Source organism: Portunus trituberculatus, chromosome 15, assembly GCF_017591435.1.
Source record: "Portunus trituberculatus isolate SZX2019 chromosome 15, ASM1759143v1, whole genome shotgun sequence".
Classification (NCBI taxonomy): Eukaryota; Metazoa; Arthropoda; class Malacostraca; order Decapoda; family Portunidae; genus Portunus; species Portunus trituberculatus.
Genome location: NC_059269.1, coordinates 3,143,629 through 3,163,344, shown reverse-complemented (window position 1 = coordinate 3,163,344; position 19,716 = coordinate 3,143,629). Strand labels below are relative to the sequence as shown.

The following is a 19,716-nucleotide window of genomic DNA, read 5'->3' as shown; positions in this document are numbered from 1 at the left end:
CGTTTCTCCTTTGCCCTAGCACATCTTGCATTAAACCAATCTTTCTTTCCTTCTTCTTTAGGTCTATATTTCGAACATATTCCTGACCCCAGTTTTGTATATTTCCAAAAATAAGTTATATTTCTCTTGAACCGTTAATGAGTTTTCCATCTCCTCCCAGTTTACGTTTTAAAATAGTTCTTGAGATTCTCAATATCAGCCTTTCTGTAATTTAATCGGTCTCCTTTGTATGATTCATCTCTATCTTCCTTTCCTTCTTCTATATCCATTTCTAATATTACATGGTCATGTGTGTGTGTGTGTGTGTGTGTGTGTGTGTGTGTGTGTGTGTGTGTGTGTGTGTGTTTCACGCCAATCTAATACATCAAAATCTTCATAAGTCATGAGGCATCATCAGGCATTCCACACACCCCAAGTTACATCATCATACCTATTTACTCTAGGTCACATCTTTTAAGAGGCTCACATTTGTTTCACACCTCTCTGACCTGAGCATCTCCACTCAATACTTTGTGTGTGTAATTCATATTGTCTGCTGGTCACCCAGCCAGTCTTCCCCATTACATAGCTCAGAGCTCATAGACCGATCTTTAACTGAGACCACAACATACACTCCACACACCGGAAAGCACAAAACCCTCGAGTTACATCCTATCTATTTACTCTATGAACACCACACATTACTTGCCCATTTGCCTTCCACACTTGAACCAGCCATCTATTATCATGTTAACCACTACACTACAGTGTGTGTGTGTGTGTGTGTTTACCTGGATTTGAGTGGGGCTCATAGTGTCCTGTCTATATCTCCACTTATCTAATTATGTGCTGTAACAACTTCATCATTCAATACATCCCACTTTTTCCATCATTCTATGTGGAAAACTGTTTTCTTTTTCAATATCCTTCACACACTGCCTCTTCCTAATCTTTGCATGTCATCCTGTCCTTCCAGCTTCTGCCACCAGCACCAGGTCTTACTTGTCTATCTTTTTAATACCATTAACTGTTTTATACAATGTTATTAGGTCTCTTTTTTCTCTTCTATCTTGTAAGGTTGGCAGTCCCATTTCCTTCAGCCTTTCTTCATGTGTTAGGTCCTTTAGTTCCAGCTCCATCTTTGTAGCTATCCTCTGGATCTGTTTTATTCTTCTTATACAGGCAACCCACGCTAAACGAAGGTTCACACAATGAAATTTCGCTACAACCAAGGTTTCATTTTACTACCATCTTCTTTAATCTCACCTAACTCGCTTTAACGAAGTTTTATCCAGGTAATTTTTTCCAAGTTTGAAAGTATCACGCAAACCGACAGGCTTTTGAATACACCAGTGCCTCTCGTGGACAACATGCGCACCACTCACTCCCCCTGTTCAAAACAGTAACAGCCCAGCAGCAGCTCTTCTCTCGCTCAACTTACCACCAAAATGCTCTGCAATGTCGCCTAGCATTGCTAAGAAGACCAGGAAGTTTCTTACTCTCGAAGTGAAGCTGGATATTATTCACAGACATGAGAGGCGAGAAAACTAATAGCATTGCTCGCCACCATCTTGACTCCATCTACTGTCTCTACTATTTTCAAGTCAGCAGACTCTATTAAGAAGGCTGGTAAGACCGTATCTTCCTTGCAAGCTAAAAGAACCACCTGAACTCATGATTCTACAATGGATAAAATGGAAAGCCTTGTGGAAATGTGGTACATAAGTTTTGTATGTGATACAATGATGCCCCCTTTGTTTACATTCCACAGGTACACATACACACATACATTAGTGTACATTATAATGACTTAAATTAAACTGCCTAAATGTTTAACTTCATAATTTTACTTCCATTAAAGCTTTCACTATTTACCTAATTACCTAATTGTAACATACGGGAAAAGAGCTATGCTCGTGTTGTCCCGTCTCCATATCTATTAATGTCCAGCTTTTTCTTAAAATCATGAATATTCCTTGCGTTGACCACTTCCACGTCTAAACTATTCCATGCTTCCACCCTTCTATGAGGGAAGCTATATTTTTCACATCTCTCCTATAAGTGGCCATTTTAGTTTTTTCCCATGCCCTCTCGACATTCTTTCATTCCACATACACAGATCTTCCCTATCCATTTTTTCCATGCCAATCATCACTCTGTATATTGCTATCAGGTCTCCCTTTCTCTCTGTTTTCCAGGGTCGGAAGTTGCATTCTTTTCAGTCTGTCTTCATAAGTCAAATCTCTTAAGTCAGGCACCATTTTTGTTGCAGCCCTCTGTACTTTCTCTAGTTTCCTTATGTGTTTCTTTAAGTTCGAGCCCACTGTATTGTTGCATATTCAAGCCTTGGTCTTATCATTGCAGTAATTATTTTCTTCATCATTTCTTCATCTAAATATACGAACGCCACTCTTATGTTCCTCAATAAGTTCAATACTTCTCCAATTATTTTGTTTATATGTCTCTCTGGCGATAGGTCATTGGTAATTGTCACCCCAAGGTCTTTTTCTTCATGACTGGTTTTATGTCTTCATTTCCTATCTTGTACATACTCCTGATTCTTCTTTCACTCTTGCCAAACTCTATTTTCTTGCATTTTGTCGTGTTGAACTCCATTTGCCATGTACAGCTCCATTTCCATATTCTGTCCAAGTCTTCCTGGAGTAGTTCGCAATCTTTGTCACATCTCACTTTTCTTAACAATTTTGCATCGCCTGCAAATAGGCTCACATAACTGGACACCCCATCCACCATGTCATTTATGTAGACCGCAAACATTACTGGTGCCAACACTGATCCCTGTGGAACTCCACTCTCCACCAAGCCCCATTCTGATGGTCTGTCCTTAATTATTGTTCTCATTTCTCTTCCTACCAAAAGTCTTCCATCCATTTTAGTAAACTGCCATGCACTCCTCCTACCATTTCAAGTTTCCAGATCAGTCTCTGGTGTGGTACCTTATCAAAGGCCTTTTTAAATCCAGATATATTCCATCAGCCCAACCATCTCTTTCCTGTATTACATCTATCACCCTCGAATAGTAACATATCAGGTTTGTCGTGCATGAACGCCCTTTTCTAAAACCAAATTGACACTCACAAAGTATGTCATTTTTCTCCAAGAAGTCTGTCCATCTATTCTTCACCACCCTCTCACACATCTTAGCTACCACACTTGTAAGTGACACTGGTCTATAGTTCAATGGGTCTCTCTTGTTACCTGATTTATAAATTGGGACAATGTTAGCTCTTTTCCAGTCTTGGGGCACTACACCTTCCCTTAATGAGGCATCAATTACTTCACAAACTTTTTCTGCCAGTTGCTCCTGCATTCTCTTAAAATCCATCCTGATACCCCATCAGGTCCCACAGCTTTTCTCACTTCTAAACTCCCCATCATATTCTTGATCTCCTCCACAGTTACTTGAAACTCCTTCATAATCCCTTTCTGTTCCATTACCAGTGGTTTGTCAAAAGCAGTCTCCTTTGTGAATACCTTCCGAAAGCATCCATTCATAGCCTCTGCCATTTCCTGGGATCCTCACTGCATACTCCATTTACTTCTAAACTTTCAATACTTTCTATTTTTGATGTTGTTGTTCACATGTCTGTAAAAAAGCCTTGGTTGGTCTTTACATTTATCAATTATATCCTTTTCTTGTTTCTTTCTTTCTTCTCTTCTAATCAACACATATTCATTTCTTGCTCTTTTGTAACTTTCCCACTGCTTAATCCATCTTTTCCTTCTCCACCTCTTCCATGCATCCTCTTTTCTTGTTCTAGCCTTTTCACATCTATCGTTAAACCAGTCCTGCTTTCCAACTTCTCTATGTGTGTGTGTGTGTGTGTGTGTGTGTGTGTGTGTGTGTGTGTGTGTGTGTGTGTGTGTGTGTGTGTGTGTGTTCGCACCACGTGTGTATGTGTGTACATGCACCATGTATGTAATACTCTTTTTTACTTTTATACCATATGGACTTTTCGCCAGAATTTACGAGCTAAAGGCGACATCTTGTCTGAAAACCACCCATTAGGGAACCATTACCCAGAGTAAGGAAGCCTGTCCTACACTTGGACCATGGCCATGATTTGAACCCATGCACTTGGAGACCCCAAAACACATATGGTTCCACTGTTGTCATGGCTCCCCTAATAATATATGTAACACATTACACATATGATATCAACTGTTATCAGTAACAGATATGCAAAGTGTAAATAAAAATAATACCTTGAGTAACTTGGATTTGCCTTGCCCTCAATTAGTCTGACTTATGCAGGGATTGGTATAGGTAAGTATATGTAACACTCATGCTTCAGTTCAACAGACCTTGGTCCAATGGATTTCTGAAGAAACGGACAATTTGAAAGTCCCACAGTATGGATAGACAAATAATTTGAAAGTTTTGTGGTATGGACAGATGGATAATTTGCTAGTCCCACAGTATGAACAAACAGACAATTTGAAAGTCCCATAGTAAGGATGGATGACAAATTTGAAAGGCCAGCAGTATTGGTGGATAGCAAACTGGGCAATGGTCATTTTGTTTACACCTATAGAAAAACACACAGACAGAGTCCAGTTGGGTGGGACTAGGTTAGGTTAGGTAGGATGGGGCAGACAGGGGGAAATCGCCTGCTTGGCCTGCAGCACTGCCAAATCTGCACTTTAAGGTCGCCTGATCCCTTCAGGCCTATACAGCCACTTCTCTCTCTCTCTCTAATATGAATGACTGTGGTGTGGGTGGTATTGCAATCACAGTGCGTTTGTTTACATTCTGGTGATCGGTTAAAAATTGGATTAACGAGCCCTGACATCGGAAAATGAGCGAGGAGATATAAAGAATAACAATCAGTAAATCCAATTATTGAATAATGAGGGAAGCCTGTATATGTATTATAAAATAAATATATGTGTGTGTGTGTGTGTGTGTGTGTGTGTGTGTGTGTGTGTGTGTGTGTGTGTGTGTGTGTGTGTGTGTGTGTGTGTGTGTGTGTGTGTGTGTGTGTGTGTGTGTGTGTATCATTGACTATCAAAAATCCAGCAACAGATATTGCAGAAACATCAGTTTTCCAGTATCACTGTTGGAGTGCCTTTTCAAATTAACAGCGTTGTTTTCTGGAGGCACTATTTATGTTCAGATGGTACTGTACAATAAAATCATGTGCTTAGTCCTGCTTCCAAAGCTGACAAGCATTTATTTTCATTTAATCATTTATTTGCTACAGTATAGCCCATTATGCATTCAGGAAAGAAAAGAAGTGGTATACAGTACATGTAAAATGCAAACATTGTACATTGTGAATCCTAAAGAAAACAGCAATGCTAAAAGAATTTCACTTGCTTTTCATTTAATGCTTCATTTTCTTCTTTTAAAGCACTAAACACGTAGTCCATTTCTGTTTTAAATATATACTGCATACATATACAAGTTGAACCTCTAAGGTCCGGCAACTTCCAGACCTGAGAATTACTAGAAAATGGAAAAAAAATTTTACAGGCAGTCTATAAAATAACACAGAATACGACTCCACATCTTCTACAATCCATCATAGCTAATGACGTCTGTCATGGCAGGCAAAGTGCATTTTAGACATCGAGTCTATCTGCGGCTGGTTCTAAACTTGTGATATCATCCACATGTGCTAAGACAGGGTTTAACCTGTTTTAGTGCTGCCTCTGACTGATGGTCTGTTGCAACTATTGGTAACATCATGATAACATGGTAACATGATCCCCAACTACTTTTACTATAAATTTAACAATAAATATCAATAACAACATGTAAATAATGTCGTTCTTAAATACAATAAAGTACAGTGGTGCCTCGCCATAATGGATACTTCAGGGGTGAGGGGTGTACATTACTGTGAATTATCTGTTACAGAGAGAGATCTGTCTGCAAGACCCTTAATTCCCTCATTTTCCCTTTTCCAATAATCTATTCTCTTTTGTGTAACTATTGATATATAACTTTAGTTATCATTTTATAAATGAATGAAACACTCTTTCTCTCCTTCAACTAATGACAACAACTTTCTCTTGATAATGGGCAAAGTCCTGTGTTGGTAAGTGTGCAGAAAATGCAATATAGAAGTGCATAGTCTACAAGAGCTGAGAGCAATGTCAAATCCAGATGTAACTACTACTCCAGAAAACTAATACAAACATCCTGCACTTTTCCCAAACTACTCTGAATGATTATTATGGTATGTTGATAAAGATTAGAAAGTGCTACCATGAAGAGCAGCCAAGAAACCATTACTAACTTCACTAATAAATAAGAAGCTGCTAACTTTCTGCAAGTCATATCCATCTTCAGAAAATCATGGAAAATACAGAGAAACTGATCTAAAAGCAAAATAAAATGACCACCACCTATGACATAACACACATGCAGGTGACAAGTTACTAGTTAGGCTAAGATGACCACCAAGGCCCAAGTAGATTTGGTTGACCTTGACTGTCTTGTCACTACACAGAAAGAAAGCAAAACGAAAATTTAAGATGAGTCATATGGAACATGTGAGCATTCTATTATGCATTTGCATCAAGGCATTACAACATTTAAGACATAAGATATCCTTTAGAAGGTGTGTATGGACCTTGATTAATTGCAATATCTCTCAGATATGTCAAATAATATATACTTTTCTAAATGAAAGCATGATCAAATATGATTACATGCTTATCTTGCAATTTGTGAAATTGCAGTGTGTTTTTCATCCTTTTTGGCATCAGTGTTGGTAAATGACAAGGCAATATAATTTTACTGACATTGTACACACACACACACACACACACACACACACACACACACACACACACACACACGTATTTACCTTTACAATTAGGTAAATACACGGCCCAGTAGCTCAGTGGTTAGAGCGCTGGCTTCACAAGCCAGATGACCGGGGTTCGATTCCCTGGCCGGGTGGAGATATTTGGGTGTGTCTCCTTTCACGTGTAGCCCCTGTTCACCTAGCCGTGAGTAGGTACGGGATGTAAATCGAGGAGTTGTGACCTTGTAGTCCCGGTGTGTGGTGTGTGCCTGGTCTCAGGCCTATCCGAAGATCGGAAACAATGAGCTCTGAGCTCGTTCCGTAGGGTAACGTCTGGCTGTCTCGTCAGAGACTGCAGCAGATCAAACAGTGAATTACACATACAGTTTCCCGCATCGTAGCATTGATAAGTGGAATAAACTGAGCAGTGATGTCGTTGACACGGTGTGTATCAATCAGATGAAAGAGAGATATGACAGACAGGAATGGACAAGGAGACAGGACACAGAGAGCTTAGCTCGGGCCCTGTAATACACAGATAGGTAAATACACACACACACACACACACACACACACACACACACACACACACACACACACACACACACACACACACACACAGGACTGGGTAAGGTGGAGGAGAATAAAAACATAAGTAACATGAGTAAGGAAGAGGAAAGGGTCCCAGAAAGTGGTTAAAAAGGAAATGACAGCATGGAAGAAAAAGATGAGGAAGACAAATAAGGAGGTAATTCAGGAACAGTTGAAGGAGAGGGAGGAAGATGTGGCAAAGAAGGTGGTTGGAGTACTGAAATAAAAAGAACAACTGGTAAGAGAAATCACAGAGAAGATGAGTATTTTGATCTTTGTCTTGAAGAAAAATAAGGTGACTCATAGACCAAAAAGGGAAAGAGAAGAGTTGAAATTAATTAAGGATTTGTTTAAAAATTTAAATGATGAGGAAAGACAAAACCTTGAGAAGGAAGTGGAGGAAATTCATAAAATGGGTCCAAATAGAGAATGAGTTAATAAGGCCAATGAAAGTCTAGTTAAGTACACAGAAAGCAACAGAAGAGGTGCTATACAGAACATTGAAACTGAGAGAGACAAGGGGTGTAAGGACATATCTGTAAGGAAGAACAGGAATGATGATGAAAAAGAAGAAAAAATTAACTGGTGGCTGAGGCAAAAGAAAAGAATAATGAAAGATTGGAGGATGAAAAGAAAATATTTATTTGGAGGATCTGGGGGGAGCGAGTGAGAAAGTGGTACACAAGAAGGAAAGAAGGAAGGAAGGAAGGAAGGAAGGAAGGAAGGAAGGAGGAGGAGGAGGAGGAGGAGGAGGAGGAGGAGGAGGAGGAGGAGGAGGAGGAGGAGGAGGAGGAGGAGGAGGAGGAGGAGGAGGAATGCTAGATAAACCGGACAAGAGTAAAAGATTGAAAATGATGTACACGAATATAGATGGAGTGTTATCGAGCAGACTAGAAATGGGGAACTATCTTGAGGAAAAAGAAGCTCATGATTGTGCGTCTGGCTGAAAGAAAATTGTGCGAGGCAATTAAAACAGATCTAGATAACAACTTTAGATTGTTATCTAGATTGGTATTTAATGAAGGAGATTCCATAGAACCAAACAACAAAGTGATGTCAGAAGGGTTAAGGAACGTCATGGTGCATAAACAAAATATCAGCAAATTATTCAAGATGGATGTTAGAAAAGTAATGGGGCCAGATGGACTGTCAGGATGAACACTGAGAGAATGTAAAGAAAAGTTGGTGGAACCAATTTGGGATGTGATCAACAGTTCTTTGATGGAAGGAAAAGTACCAAGGGAGTGGAAAAGAGCAAATATAGTGCCTATATACAAAGGAGGAAAAAAGACTCAGCCCCTAAATTATAGACCAGTGTCACTGACTAGTAATGTGGGAAAGATCTGTGAAATTGTGATCAAGGAAAAATGGGTGGAATATCTAGAGGAAAATGAAATTATAAATAACTCCCAATATAGTTTTAGAAAAGAAAGATTATGTATAACAAATCTACTAAGTTTCTATATAAGAGTAATAGATGAGGTACAAGGGAGAGATGGATGGGTTGACATAGTGCATTTGGATATTAAAAAGACTTTTGACAAAGTACCACATAAAAGACATTCATGGGAAATTGAACACATATGAGGAATATAAGGAAGTATTTTAATCTGGATGAGGGACTACTTAACAGGAAGAAAAATGAGGACTGTGGTAATAGACACCTAATCAAGTTGGAGCACAGTAATTAGTGGCATACCACAGGGAACAGTGCTGGCACTAACAATATTCCAAATATATATTAATAATATACAAGAGGGCTTGAGTAGTTACATAAATTTGATTGCTGGCAATGCAAAACTCTTGAGAATAATAAAGAGCAACTGTATGGAATTGCAATGAGATACTGACAAGATCTGGGAGTGGAGCAAAAAATTAAAATTAGAATTTAATGCTAAGAAATACCATGTAATGTAAATAATGAAAGTAATAGAAGACTTACATGAGAAAACAAAATGGGAGAAGAGATTATGAAGAAGAGGAAAGAAGAAAGACCTGGAGTGGTTATATGAGACACCCTGACCCAGAAAGAAATATAAATGGACTATTTACTTCAACATATAAAATACTAAAAAGTATCAAGGAGCCATTTAATTACATGGATAAGATTATGATGAAAAAATCATAACCATTATGATAAGACTAAGACTTGAATATACACAGCAGTGGTGTGGCCCTCACACATGCAGTAAGATATTAAGAAATTAGAAAGAATCCAAAGGACAGCTACAAAGATGGTGCCAGAGAAGAAGGAAAGACCTTAGCAATGAAGAAAGACTGAAGGGATGGGACTACCAACCTTGAAGGATAGATGGGAGAGAGGTGATCTAATAATGATGTACATATAAAGTAGTAAACCATAAAGAAAAGATAGACAGACAAGACCTGGTATCATTGACAGAAGATGGAGATAGACAGACAAGACAACACTCCAAGATCATAAATAGCTAGTCAATGTTTAAGGAACAATAAAAAGTTAAGTCTCAGAAATAGGATGGTGGACATCTGGAATGGTCTGAGTGAAGAAATTGTAACAGCAGAAGAAGTGCATAAATTTAAGGAAAAGTTGGATAAAAGTAGATATGAAGACAGTTCACTATGAGCCCTGCTCAAACTCTAATATACAATTAAGTAACACACACACTGCGTAGTGTAGTGGTTAGCATGCTCGACTCACAATTGAGAGGCCCGGGTTCGAGTCCTGGAAAGCAGCGAGGAAAATGGGCAAGCCTCTTAATATGTAGCCCCTGTTCACCTAGCAATAAATAGATACGGGATGTAACTCGAGGGGATGTGGCCTCGCTTTCCCGTGTGTGTTGTGCGTGATGTGGTCTCAGTCCTACCCAAAGATCGGTCTATGAGCTCTGAGCTCGCTCCGTAATGGGGAAGACTGGCTGGGTGACCAGCAGACGACCAAGGTGAATTACACACACACAAAGTAGTGTTTCTATGATGTATCAATGGTAGCCAGATTTTATCTTTTTTTAATATATTATACCTAATTTCATAATTGTATTAAACAACATTGTCAATAAACCTAAAGCAGTAAATTATTGTGTGACTGCTGAAAATATTATAAGTATACTACATGAAATGTCAATTAAATTATGTAAGATGAGCAAGTTTTGTGTATAAAAGAGGAAATTTCAAGAATCAAACCGCTACAGCCTTAAAAAGTAGTAAAAAATAGTAATTTGATCCAATAACTATCCAAGCATTGCATTCTCATCAAAATACTAAGCAGAAAGATATCAAGCAATCCAGAAACTTATAAAGAAAATATTCTGATCATATTAAGCAAATCATGACGGTTTAAGAGAAAATTTGTAAGCCATTCACCTTAAATGGAAAAGAATGCAAGAGATACTATGTCAGTATAAAAGGTATAAGCATCCTCAAGAATAAATTCTACAATACTTTTTTTTGTCTTTAAACAAGAATTTATGAAAATTAGTATCATAATATAGAATTACTGCATGAATAATGGAAAGTCTTTAACATTGTATCTATGACTGAAAAATTCAATTCTTCAGATGTCAAATGGTTTGAAGTCTTCATTTCACATGTTTGTCAAAGTGGTAATTGTTGATTGAGAAGAAAAGTTATGTCTCACCTTCATCCTCTTCATTAGGCTCAGCACGTTTACGTTCCATTTCAGACTTCTTTGCCATCTCACCATGATACACCACATTGCTGCAAAGGAAGTGGCAAGTTACTTAATGGTTACCACATATCATGCAGGTATAAATGATAACTTATATAGTCAACTTACACAATGTTTGCCTATAATTTATATTAGTGACTTATTTATTATGTCCTGTTTCTAAGTTCAGTAATGATTTATGGGCATCAGTGAGATTACCACTTAAGACATGAGAGAAAAGATTCTGTAGCAGTGCTGCAATGTATTCTGAGATCTAAAAACATAAATCAGTAGCCACACTCCACAATAAATAGAATAAAACTTGTACCTGAAACATATGAAAATGTTTTGATACATGGCACAAAATTTGGCAAAACAGTTGTGTCTAACAATAAATACAATATACAATAAATGTGATAAATAAAAAGTAACATTAAAAAGCAGTCATGATACCTTCTTTCTAAGTACCCAATGGCAGAACAATTGGTGAGGTGAGGCACTATCCACTGTTTGCTGTTATCTGTCACTGTCACTGTGCCCCCCACATCTGTTCACACAAATACTGATAGACAAGGTAGAATCTATTTCATACCTACTAGGAAAAGGGGAAAAAGTTTTCCAAGTAGAAGCAGAAACCTATCTAAAGAATCAATCAGTTCTGAAGCAGTGCCTGAACACCTCAGTTCAGTGACAATAAAGAACAACTTTCTATGGTTCTCTGCTACCATATTCTGCCTCATTTCTAGGTCATACACTAGTATATATAAGAGGCTAAAGGTAGGAGATGAAGCTTTAAGGCCACTATACTATGAATTAGTAAGAACAGTTAAGAGGTTAACGAGGAAAGCTAAAAATGAATATCAATTGAGGGTAGCCAGCCAAGCAAAGACGGACCATAAGGGATTTTTTCAGTTATATAAGACGAAAAGCAGAGAAGAAATAGGTCCCTTAAGGACAACAACTGGGGAAATGGCTAGTTCTGTGGAAGAGATTAGTAGAATTATGAACGAGTATTTTTTAACTGTCTTCACCCAGGAGAACACACAGGAAATCCCAGATAGTGAAGTGGTATTTAGGGCAGAGGATAGTGAAAAGTTGACAGATATCCTTATAACTAAGGCGATGGTAGAGCAGGAGATAGATAAATTAAAGAAATTCAAGTCACCAGGACCTGATGAAGTATATCCAAGAGTTCTAAAAGAATGCAAGAAAGTTGTCAGCGAGCCTTTAGCGGCACTTTTTAGGATGTCACTGGAGTCAGGTGAGGTATCGATAATGTGGAGAAAAGCCAATGTGGTTCCCATATTTAAGAAGGGAGATAAAACCTGAACGTCTAATTACAGGCTTGTCAGCTTAACTTCAGTTGTGGGTAAACTAATGGAATCAATAATAGCGAAAAACATTAGGGAACACCTAGACAAACACGGCTTCATAAATCACACACAACATGAATTTACGAAGGGGAAGTCATGTCTTACAAACTTGTTGAGCTTTTATAGTAAGGTTTATGCGGCGGCAGATAAAGGTGATAGTTATGACATTCTATACTTAGATTTCAGTAAAGCCTTTGACAAGGTACCTCACCAGAGGCTCTTAGAATATTAGGCTGGATTAAAGCGTGTTAGATGACAGGCGACAAAGGGTAGTAATTAATGGCTCAAGTTCCGAGTGGGGAGAAGTACCGTTGTTAGTGGGATGCCACAGGGCTCAGTTTTAGGGCCATTATTATTTCTAATATATATCAACAACTTGGATAGTGGAATTAATAGTGATATCAGTAAATTTGCGGACGACACAAAGATAGGTAGATTAATTAGGTCCGATTCGGATGCCAAGGCTTTGCAGGCTGACTTGGATAGGATGAAAGAATGGACAGATAGATGGCTAATGCAGTTCATTATTAATAAGTGCAGGGTGCTGAGCGTGGGTAGAGATAATCCAAGCAATAGGTACATAATAGATAACGTGGCACTAGGAAGTTCCAAGTATGAGAAAGATTTAGGAGTCATAGTTAGCTCTGATCTCGGTACAAGGAAGCAATGTATTGAGGCCAGAAATAAGGCGAATAGAGTATTAGGTTTCATCTTTAGAAGCATTAAAAGCAGGAGTCCTGAAGTAATACTAAAATTATACTTGGCGCTGGTCAGGCCACATCTTGACTATGCGGTACAATTCTGGTCCCCACATTACAGGAAGGACATAGCTCTGTTGGAGTCAGTGCAAAGGAGGATGACTAAAAGATACAGGGAATGAGGATATTCCTATGAAGAGAGACTGAAAAAACTTAGCCTGCATTCCTTAGAGAGACGTAGGTTAAGAGGAGACTTGATAGAAGTATTTAAGTGGTATAAGGGTTTTAACAGTGTGGACATGAATGTAGTTCTTAGAATCAGTAGCAGGGACAGAACCAGAAATAATGGATTTAAACTTGAAAAATTCAGGTTTAGTAGAGAACTGGGAAGAAACTGGTTTTCAAACAGAGTGGTTGAAGAGTGGAACGGTCTCAGTGGGCATGTAGTCAGGGCTGAGTCAATAGGGAGCTTTAAAAGAAGGTTAGATAAATTCATAGATGGGGAAGATAAATAGAATTAGGTAGATTAAGCACACTAGGACTGCCTCGTATAGGCCTCACGGCCTCTTGCAGCTTCCCTCCTTTCTTATGTTCTTATGTTCTTATTTTATATTGTACACTTTTATCTAAGCTTTAGGAAGATAGTCAGTGTTGTCTTAAATCAATTACTCACAACCATTTCACATCAATGCTCAATTTTCTCTCCTATCTGTTAAAATGCAGCTTTTGTTATAGCTAACAAGTTTTCTCTGATAAAACTGAAAAATTTTCTTCCATGAAACTACTAATCCTAAGTTACCATTCAATAAGAAACTTAACCAGAAATTTTCTTCTCATTACCCACAATTACCTTCAAAGAAACTAAGCTTTCTGCATTATCTTTGTCCATTCCTTTTCCCCAAATATCAATAATTCTGTGTATTTACCTAGTTGTAGTTTTACAGGGCCTGGGGTTTATGCTCGTGTGGCCCCGTCTCCATATCTACACTTATCCAATTTTTCTTTAAAGCTATGCACACTCTTTGCTGACACCACTTCCTCACTCAAACTGTTGCAAGTCTCAACACATCTTTGCAGGAAACTATATTTTTTAACATCTCTCAGACATCTTCTCTTCCTCAATTTTTTACTATGCGATCTTGTGCTTCTAATGTCATATTCTTCTCTCAGAATCAGTTTCTCATTATCCACTTGATCCATTCTGTTAATCAATTTATAAACTTGTATCAGATCCCTTCTCTCCCTTCTCTGTTCCAGGGTTGGTAGATCCATAGCCTTTAGTCTCTCCTGTGTGTGTGTATTTACCTACTTGTATTGTACAAGATTTGAACAGGGCTCACAATGTCCTGTCTCCATGCCTCCATTTTTCCAATTTTTCTATAAAGTAATGTACATTATGTGCTGTAACAACTTTTCCACTTCTATGTGGAAAACTGTATTTTCCAATATCCTTCAGACACTGCCTCATCCTAATCTTCTTTACATGTCCTCTTATCCTTCCAGTTTATTCTGTCACCAGCACCAGGTCTTCCTTGTCTATCTTTTCAATGCCATTTACTATTTTATACATTGTCATTAGGTATCCTCATTCTCTTCTATCTTGTAAGGTTGGAAGTCCCATTTCCTTCAGCCTTTCTTCATATGTTAGGTCTTTTAGTTATGGCACCATCTTTGTAGCTATCTTCTGGATCCTTTTAGCTCGGTGACCACACCACTGCTGCATATTAAAACTACCTACATGTCACCATGATACCCAGGTTCTAGATGGTTACACCAAAGATGCGTTTGGGTGGTGATACGGGGCCTAATATGGGTACCACTATAAATAAAACTGCCTCAGCCACTAATGGCTAGAAGCTGAACAGCACTTCCCCATACTCTTCAAGTACAGTAAGTCATCGTTACACAGTACATATGTGTTCCTGGAAACCTTACCGCAAATCAAATTTACCGTATACCAAACCCATTATAACATGTAATAATAGGGAAGGTGTTCCAGCACGTCAAAAGTCACCCCTACAGAAATGAAAATACATTAAAATAATCATTAAATTTTTAAAGTACTGCACAAAAGAAATACACAGAAAATGTTTTTATTTACCTTTCAATCGCCATGTATTCTTTCAGATGATGTCCCTCCTGAGGCTAAGGGACAGTAGGGATTTCAGCCCTTACTCATCTTCCGCTGAGTGTGCAGACAAAGATAAGACGTCGTCGTTTGCAATGTCAAAAGCAGATGTGGAAGGGCCAGCTGTAGCAGGGTTGGCACGTCTCAATGGTTTGAAGAAAGGATATGGAGGAAGGGCCAGCTGTAGAACCGTCGGCAGCGGATGTGGAAGGGCCACCTGTAGCAGGGTTGGCAGGTGTGACAGGGATGGCACGTCTGACTGGTTTGAAGAACGAGTAGATGGAGGACTGTTTGGTTTTTCTTGTTTTTCATCATAGATTTCTTGCTAAATCTTGACACTTTTCTCTACGTCATGAGCCACTTTGCTACTCCTGGCAGGATTTGGGTCATGTTCCTTCAGGGTTTCCACAGCTTTTTCGATACCACCGAGACATTCTCTAAGAGTTTTGATGTCCAGGCCACACACAGGTTCTTCTTCCTCAGGGCCGTTTCTAACTTTGTGGGGACCCTAGGCAAGATGCTGTTTGGGGCCCCCTAGAAACGGCCCTGTTCTTCCTTGTCTCCCTCTTTTTCTGCCTCCTGTGATGCCTTGTCTAGGTCTATAAGTTCATCATTTGAGAGAGGTTCGGCATGGCTTTCCAAAAGATCTTGAACATCATCATCATCAACTTCATCAAAGCCAGCCCTATGACACAGATTTACTATGTCATTTCTGATCGCACCAATGTCATCTTCAGCAAAGCCTGGGAAGTCATGTGTGCATTCTGGCCATACTTTATTCCACGCCAAGTTCATGGCAGACGTCTTCACTTCGTCCCAAGATGACTTGATGTTATCTAAGGCATGCTTGACGTTATACGACTTCCACCATTCTCTGATAGTGGGCTTGCCAGGCCCATCTGTGCCCTTTATCAGTTGCTGCATGGTTTACCGATGGTAGTAGGCTTTAAATGTTTGCCATGATTATCATAAATATATTTGTGCTTACAATAGACCCTTTAATATTCCATTTATTCATCTAATTAGTAATGCATGTAAGTAATACGTAATGCAGTTAAAAAAAAGGGGGAGGGGAAGAGATAACAGGCTCCAAGGGTGGTCAAGATAAAGTCAGTACTGTGAGTGGTGGGGAAGGTGTGGTGTGGATGACGTCATCACCCCTACTTCCCCGTACTGGGCCCTCTCGGATGACATGAGCATATACCGTATCTGTGAATTTTTCTTACCGTATATCAAATCGTGGGTAGTAATTTTCAAATACCGTAACTGTGAATTTACCCGATAAAGAACTACCATATAACGAGGACTTACTGTATACCTACAGGCGCTCTAGGCAAAAAAAAAAAATAAATAAATAAAAAATAAATAAATAAATAAATAAATAAATAAATAAATAAATAAAAAATAAATAAATAAAAAATAATAGAGCCAACAGAGATTGCAAAATAATTCTTTATTTTGAAATTCTTGTACACATCATGGTTCCTAATTTCCATGACTTTCAAAGCGTTTAAATAAGTAAGATATCTCCCCCATTGAGACCCAAAGCTCACCTGATGATTTGAGTATTCTTCTTAAGTCGTTGTGTCTCAGGATCATCTGCAACCTGTGTGAACTTGGCCTTATTTTTCTCAAAGTCAGCATGGTACTGCACCTGAGGAGATGAATGTTAAAGTGAGTCATTTGGTGGAAACGACAACAGTATTTAAAAAAAAATAAATAAATAAAATAAATAAATAAATAAATCTAATCCATGCCACCAGTATTGAATGGGTGACTACTCTTGAAATAGTGCCAAATATCTAGAGAGAGAGAGAGAGAGAGAGAGAGAGAGAGAGAGAGAGAGAGAGAGAGAGAGAGAGAGAGAGAGAGAGAGAGAGAGAGAGAGAGAGCGAGCATTTTTGAGGCCAAAAACACTGTAGTCATGCTTTAACCATTATATTCCTGTGTAATGGTACCACTACATGAACCAACACCACCACATAGCCAACGACAGGACAGGGCTTACTCCAATTCCACCACTTCCAACCAGCCATTAACATCCACTTCAAACCCTTCCACATCTTCCTGTCACTATTAACAGATACCCCTGCTATGTGCTCCTCTCATTATTCATACAAAGCCCTACCATGTGCTCCTGTCACTATTCACACAAAGCCTTGCCAAATGCTCCTGTCACTTCTCTCAAAGAGGATAATGTATTTCCCAAGTTGTATTGTACAGGGTTCAAGCGGAGCTCATAGTGTCCTGTCTCCATGTCTCCATTTTTCCAATTTTTCTTTAAAGTTATGCACATTATGTGCTATAACAACTTCATCACTCAATGCATTACACTTTTCCACCATCCTATGTGGAAAACTGTATTTTCCAATATCCTTCAGACACTGCCTCATCCTAATCTTCTTTACATGTCCTCTTGTCCTTCCAGCTTCTTCTGTCACCATCACCAGGTCTTCCTTGTCTACCTTTTCAATGCCATTTATTATTTTATACATTATTATTAGGTCTCCTTGTTCTCTTCTATCATGTAAGGTTGGCAGTCCCATTTCCTTCAGCCTTTCTTCATATGTTAGTTCCTTTAGTTCTGGCACCATCTTTGTAGCTATATTCTGGATCTGTTCTAATCTTCTTATATCTTTTTCCAAGCTTGGTGACCACACCACTACTGCATATTTCAACTTTGGACATATCATGCTCGTAATAATTTTTGTCATCATATCTTTGTCCAAATATTGAAATGCCATTCTAAAATTAGTCAACATTTTATAAGCTAATCCAAATATCTTAATTATGTGTTTTGGGGTTCAGATTTTCCTGTATAACCACTCCCAGACCTTTTTCTCTTTAGTCTTCATCATTTGTTGCTCTCCCATCAGACAGTTCCATACCGGTCTTCTCTTCCACTTTCCTAATTCCATTACGTGACATTTCCTGGCATTGAACTCTAACTTCCACTTCTTACTCCACTCGTAAATTTTGTTTATATCTTCCTGCACCATCAGCAAACAAGTTATTATAACTAGTTACCCCATTCTGTATGTCATTTACATATACCTGGAACATAATGGGGGTTAACACTGACCCTTGTGGCACTCCACTTGTTACTTTACCCCAAGATGAGTATGTATCTCTGATCACAGTTCTTGTCTCTCTGTCCTTCAAGTAATCCCATATCCAATCTAACAAAGTTCCTCTCAGTTCTTATAATTATGCTCTCTAACTTCCAAAGTAGTCTGCTGTGAAGGACTTTATCAAGAGCCTTTTTTTAATGTCTAGGTATACCATGTCCACCCATCCATCTCTACTCTCCAGTCCTTCTATTACTCTTGAGCAGAAATTTAATAAACTTGACACATATGACCGTTATGTCCTGAATCCAAATTGCCTGTTCAGTACATCCTGTTCTTCTTCCAGATATTTAACCAATTTTTCTTTGATAACAATTTCACATATCTTCCCCACAACACTTGTAAGTGACACTGGTCTGTAATTTAATAGCTCAGTTGACTTTCCTACTTCGAATAATTTTTTCTTCTTAGCTTTATTTCTTAGCACTTTCTCCTTTTCCCTCCCTTCTAGGTTCATATCTCTTTTTATCCATATATCTTTACAATCAGTATCATCAGCCAGTTTCCCTATTCTTGTCATAATCTCCACTGCCACCTGTGATCTCATTCTCATTTTCACTGGTCTCTTTTCCCCTTCACTAAACCTTCACAACCTCATCACTTCCTCCATTTCCTGTGCTGTCATGGACCTATTTGATAATAGTTTTGGCCAATTCTCTTTCTTCTTGCTCTCTCATTAACTTTGGATTTTTTTTTCCTTCATCCCAAAAATTAAGAAACATTTCCTGTTATTCACTGTATCCCTTACTACAGCCTTAAAACACTTTGCCATTTGTCGAGTGGTTTAAAGTTACCTACATATCACCATGATACCCAGGTTCTAGGTGGTTACACCCAAGATGAGCTTGGGTGGTGATATGGGCCCTAATATGGGCACCACTATAAATAAAATTGCCTGCGCCACTAATGGGCAGAAGCTGAACAGCGCTTCCCATACACTCTTCAAGTGTGCCTACAGGTGCTATAGGCCTTACCATAAAAAAAAAAAAAAAAAAAAGATCTTTCTCCTTAATTACTTGTATAACTGTCTTTTTTCTTTTCTTGTATTTGCTTTCTTACTACATCTGAAAACTTAACTTTTTCTTCTTCCTTTTCCTATTTCCAGAAATTTTGTAATTCTTCCAATTTACTTTCACCCATTCCATTCACTACTTTATCCTCCCCATCCTGTATATATATATATATATATATATATATATATATATATATATATATATATATATATATATATATATATATATATATATATTTTTTTTTTTTTTTTTTTTTTCCTGTAGGCTCAAAGAATCTTCATAGTCGCAACATATAGCCTTTAGTATATCCTTTTGTTTCTTTATCTCTTGCATCTCCTCCTTCATCTCTTGATTTATTTCTCTTACTTTCTCACATTCCTCTAA

The 19,716-nt window shown here is 38.3% G+C and overlaps 1 protein-coding gene across 4 annotated transcripts in view; it reads right to left on the bottom strand.

Moving 5' to 3' along the window:
* Nucleotides 1–19,716, bottom strand: part of LOC123503997 (LIM and SH3 domain protein 1-like) — a 140,543-nt gene that overhangs the window by 43,792 nt on the left and 77,035 nt on the right. For all 4 annotated transcript variants that reach the window (XM_045254194.1, XM_045254196.1, XM_045254198.1 and 1 more), the window contains exons 4-5: nt 16,745–16,845; nt 10,963–11,042 (exon numbers count right to left, since the gene is read on the bottom strand). In XM_045254194.1, coding sequence (XP_045110129.1) covers nt 10,963–11,042; nt 16,745–16,845 — 181 coding nt within the window. The remainder of the gene's footprint in view (nt 1–10,962; nt 11,043–16,744; nt 16,846–19,716) is intronic.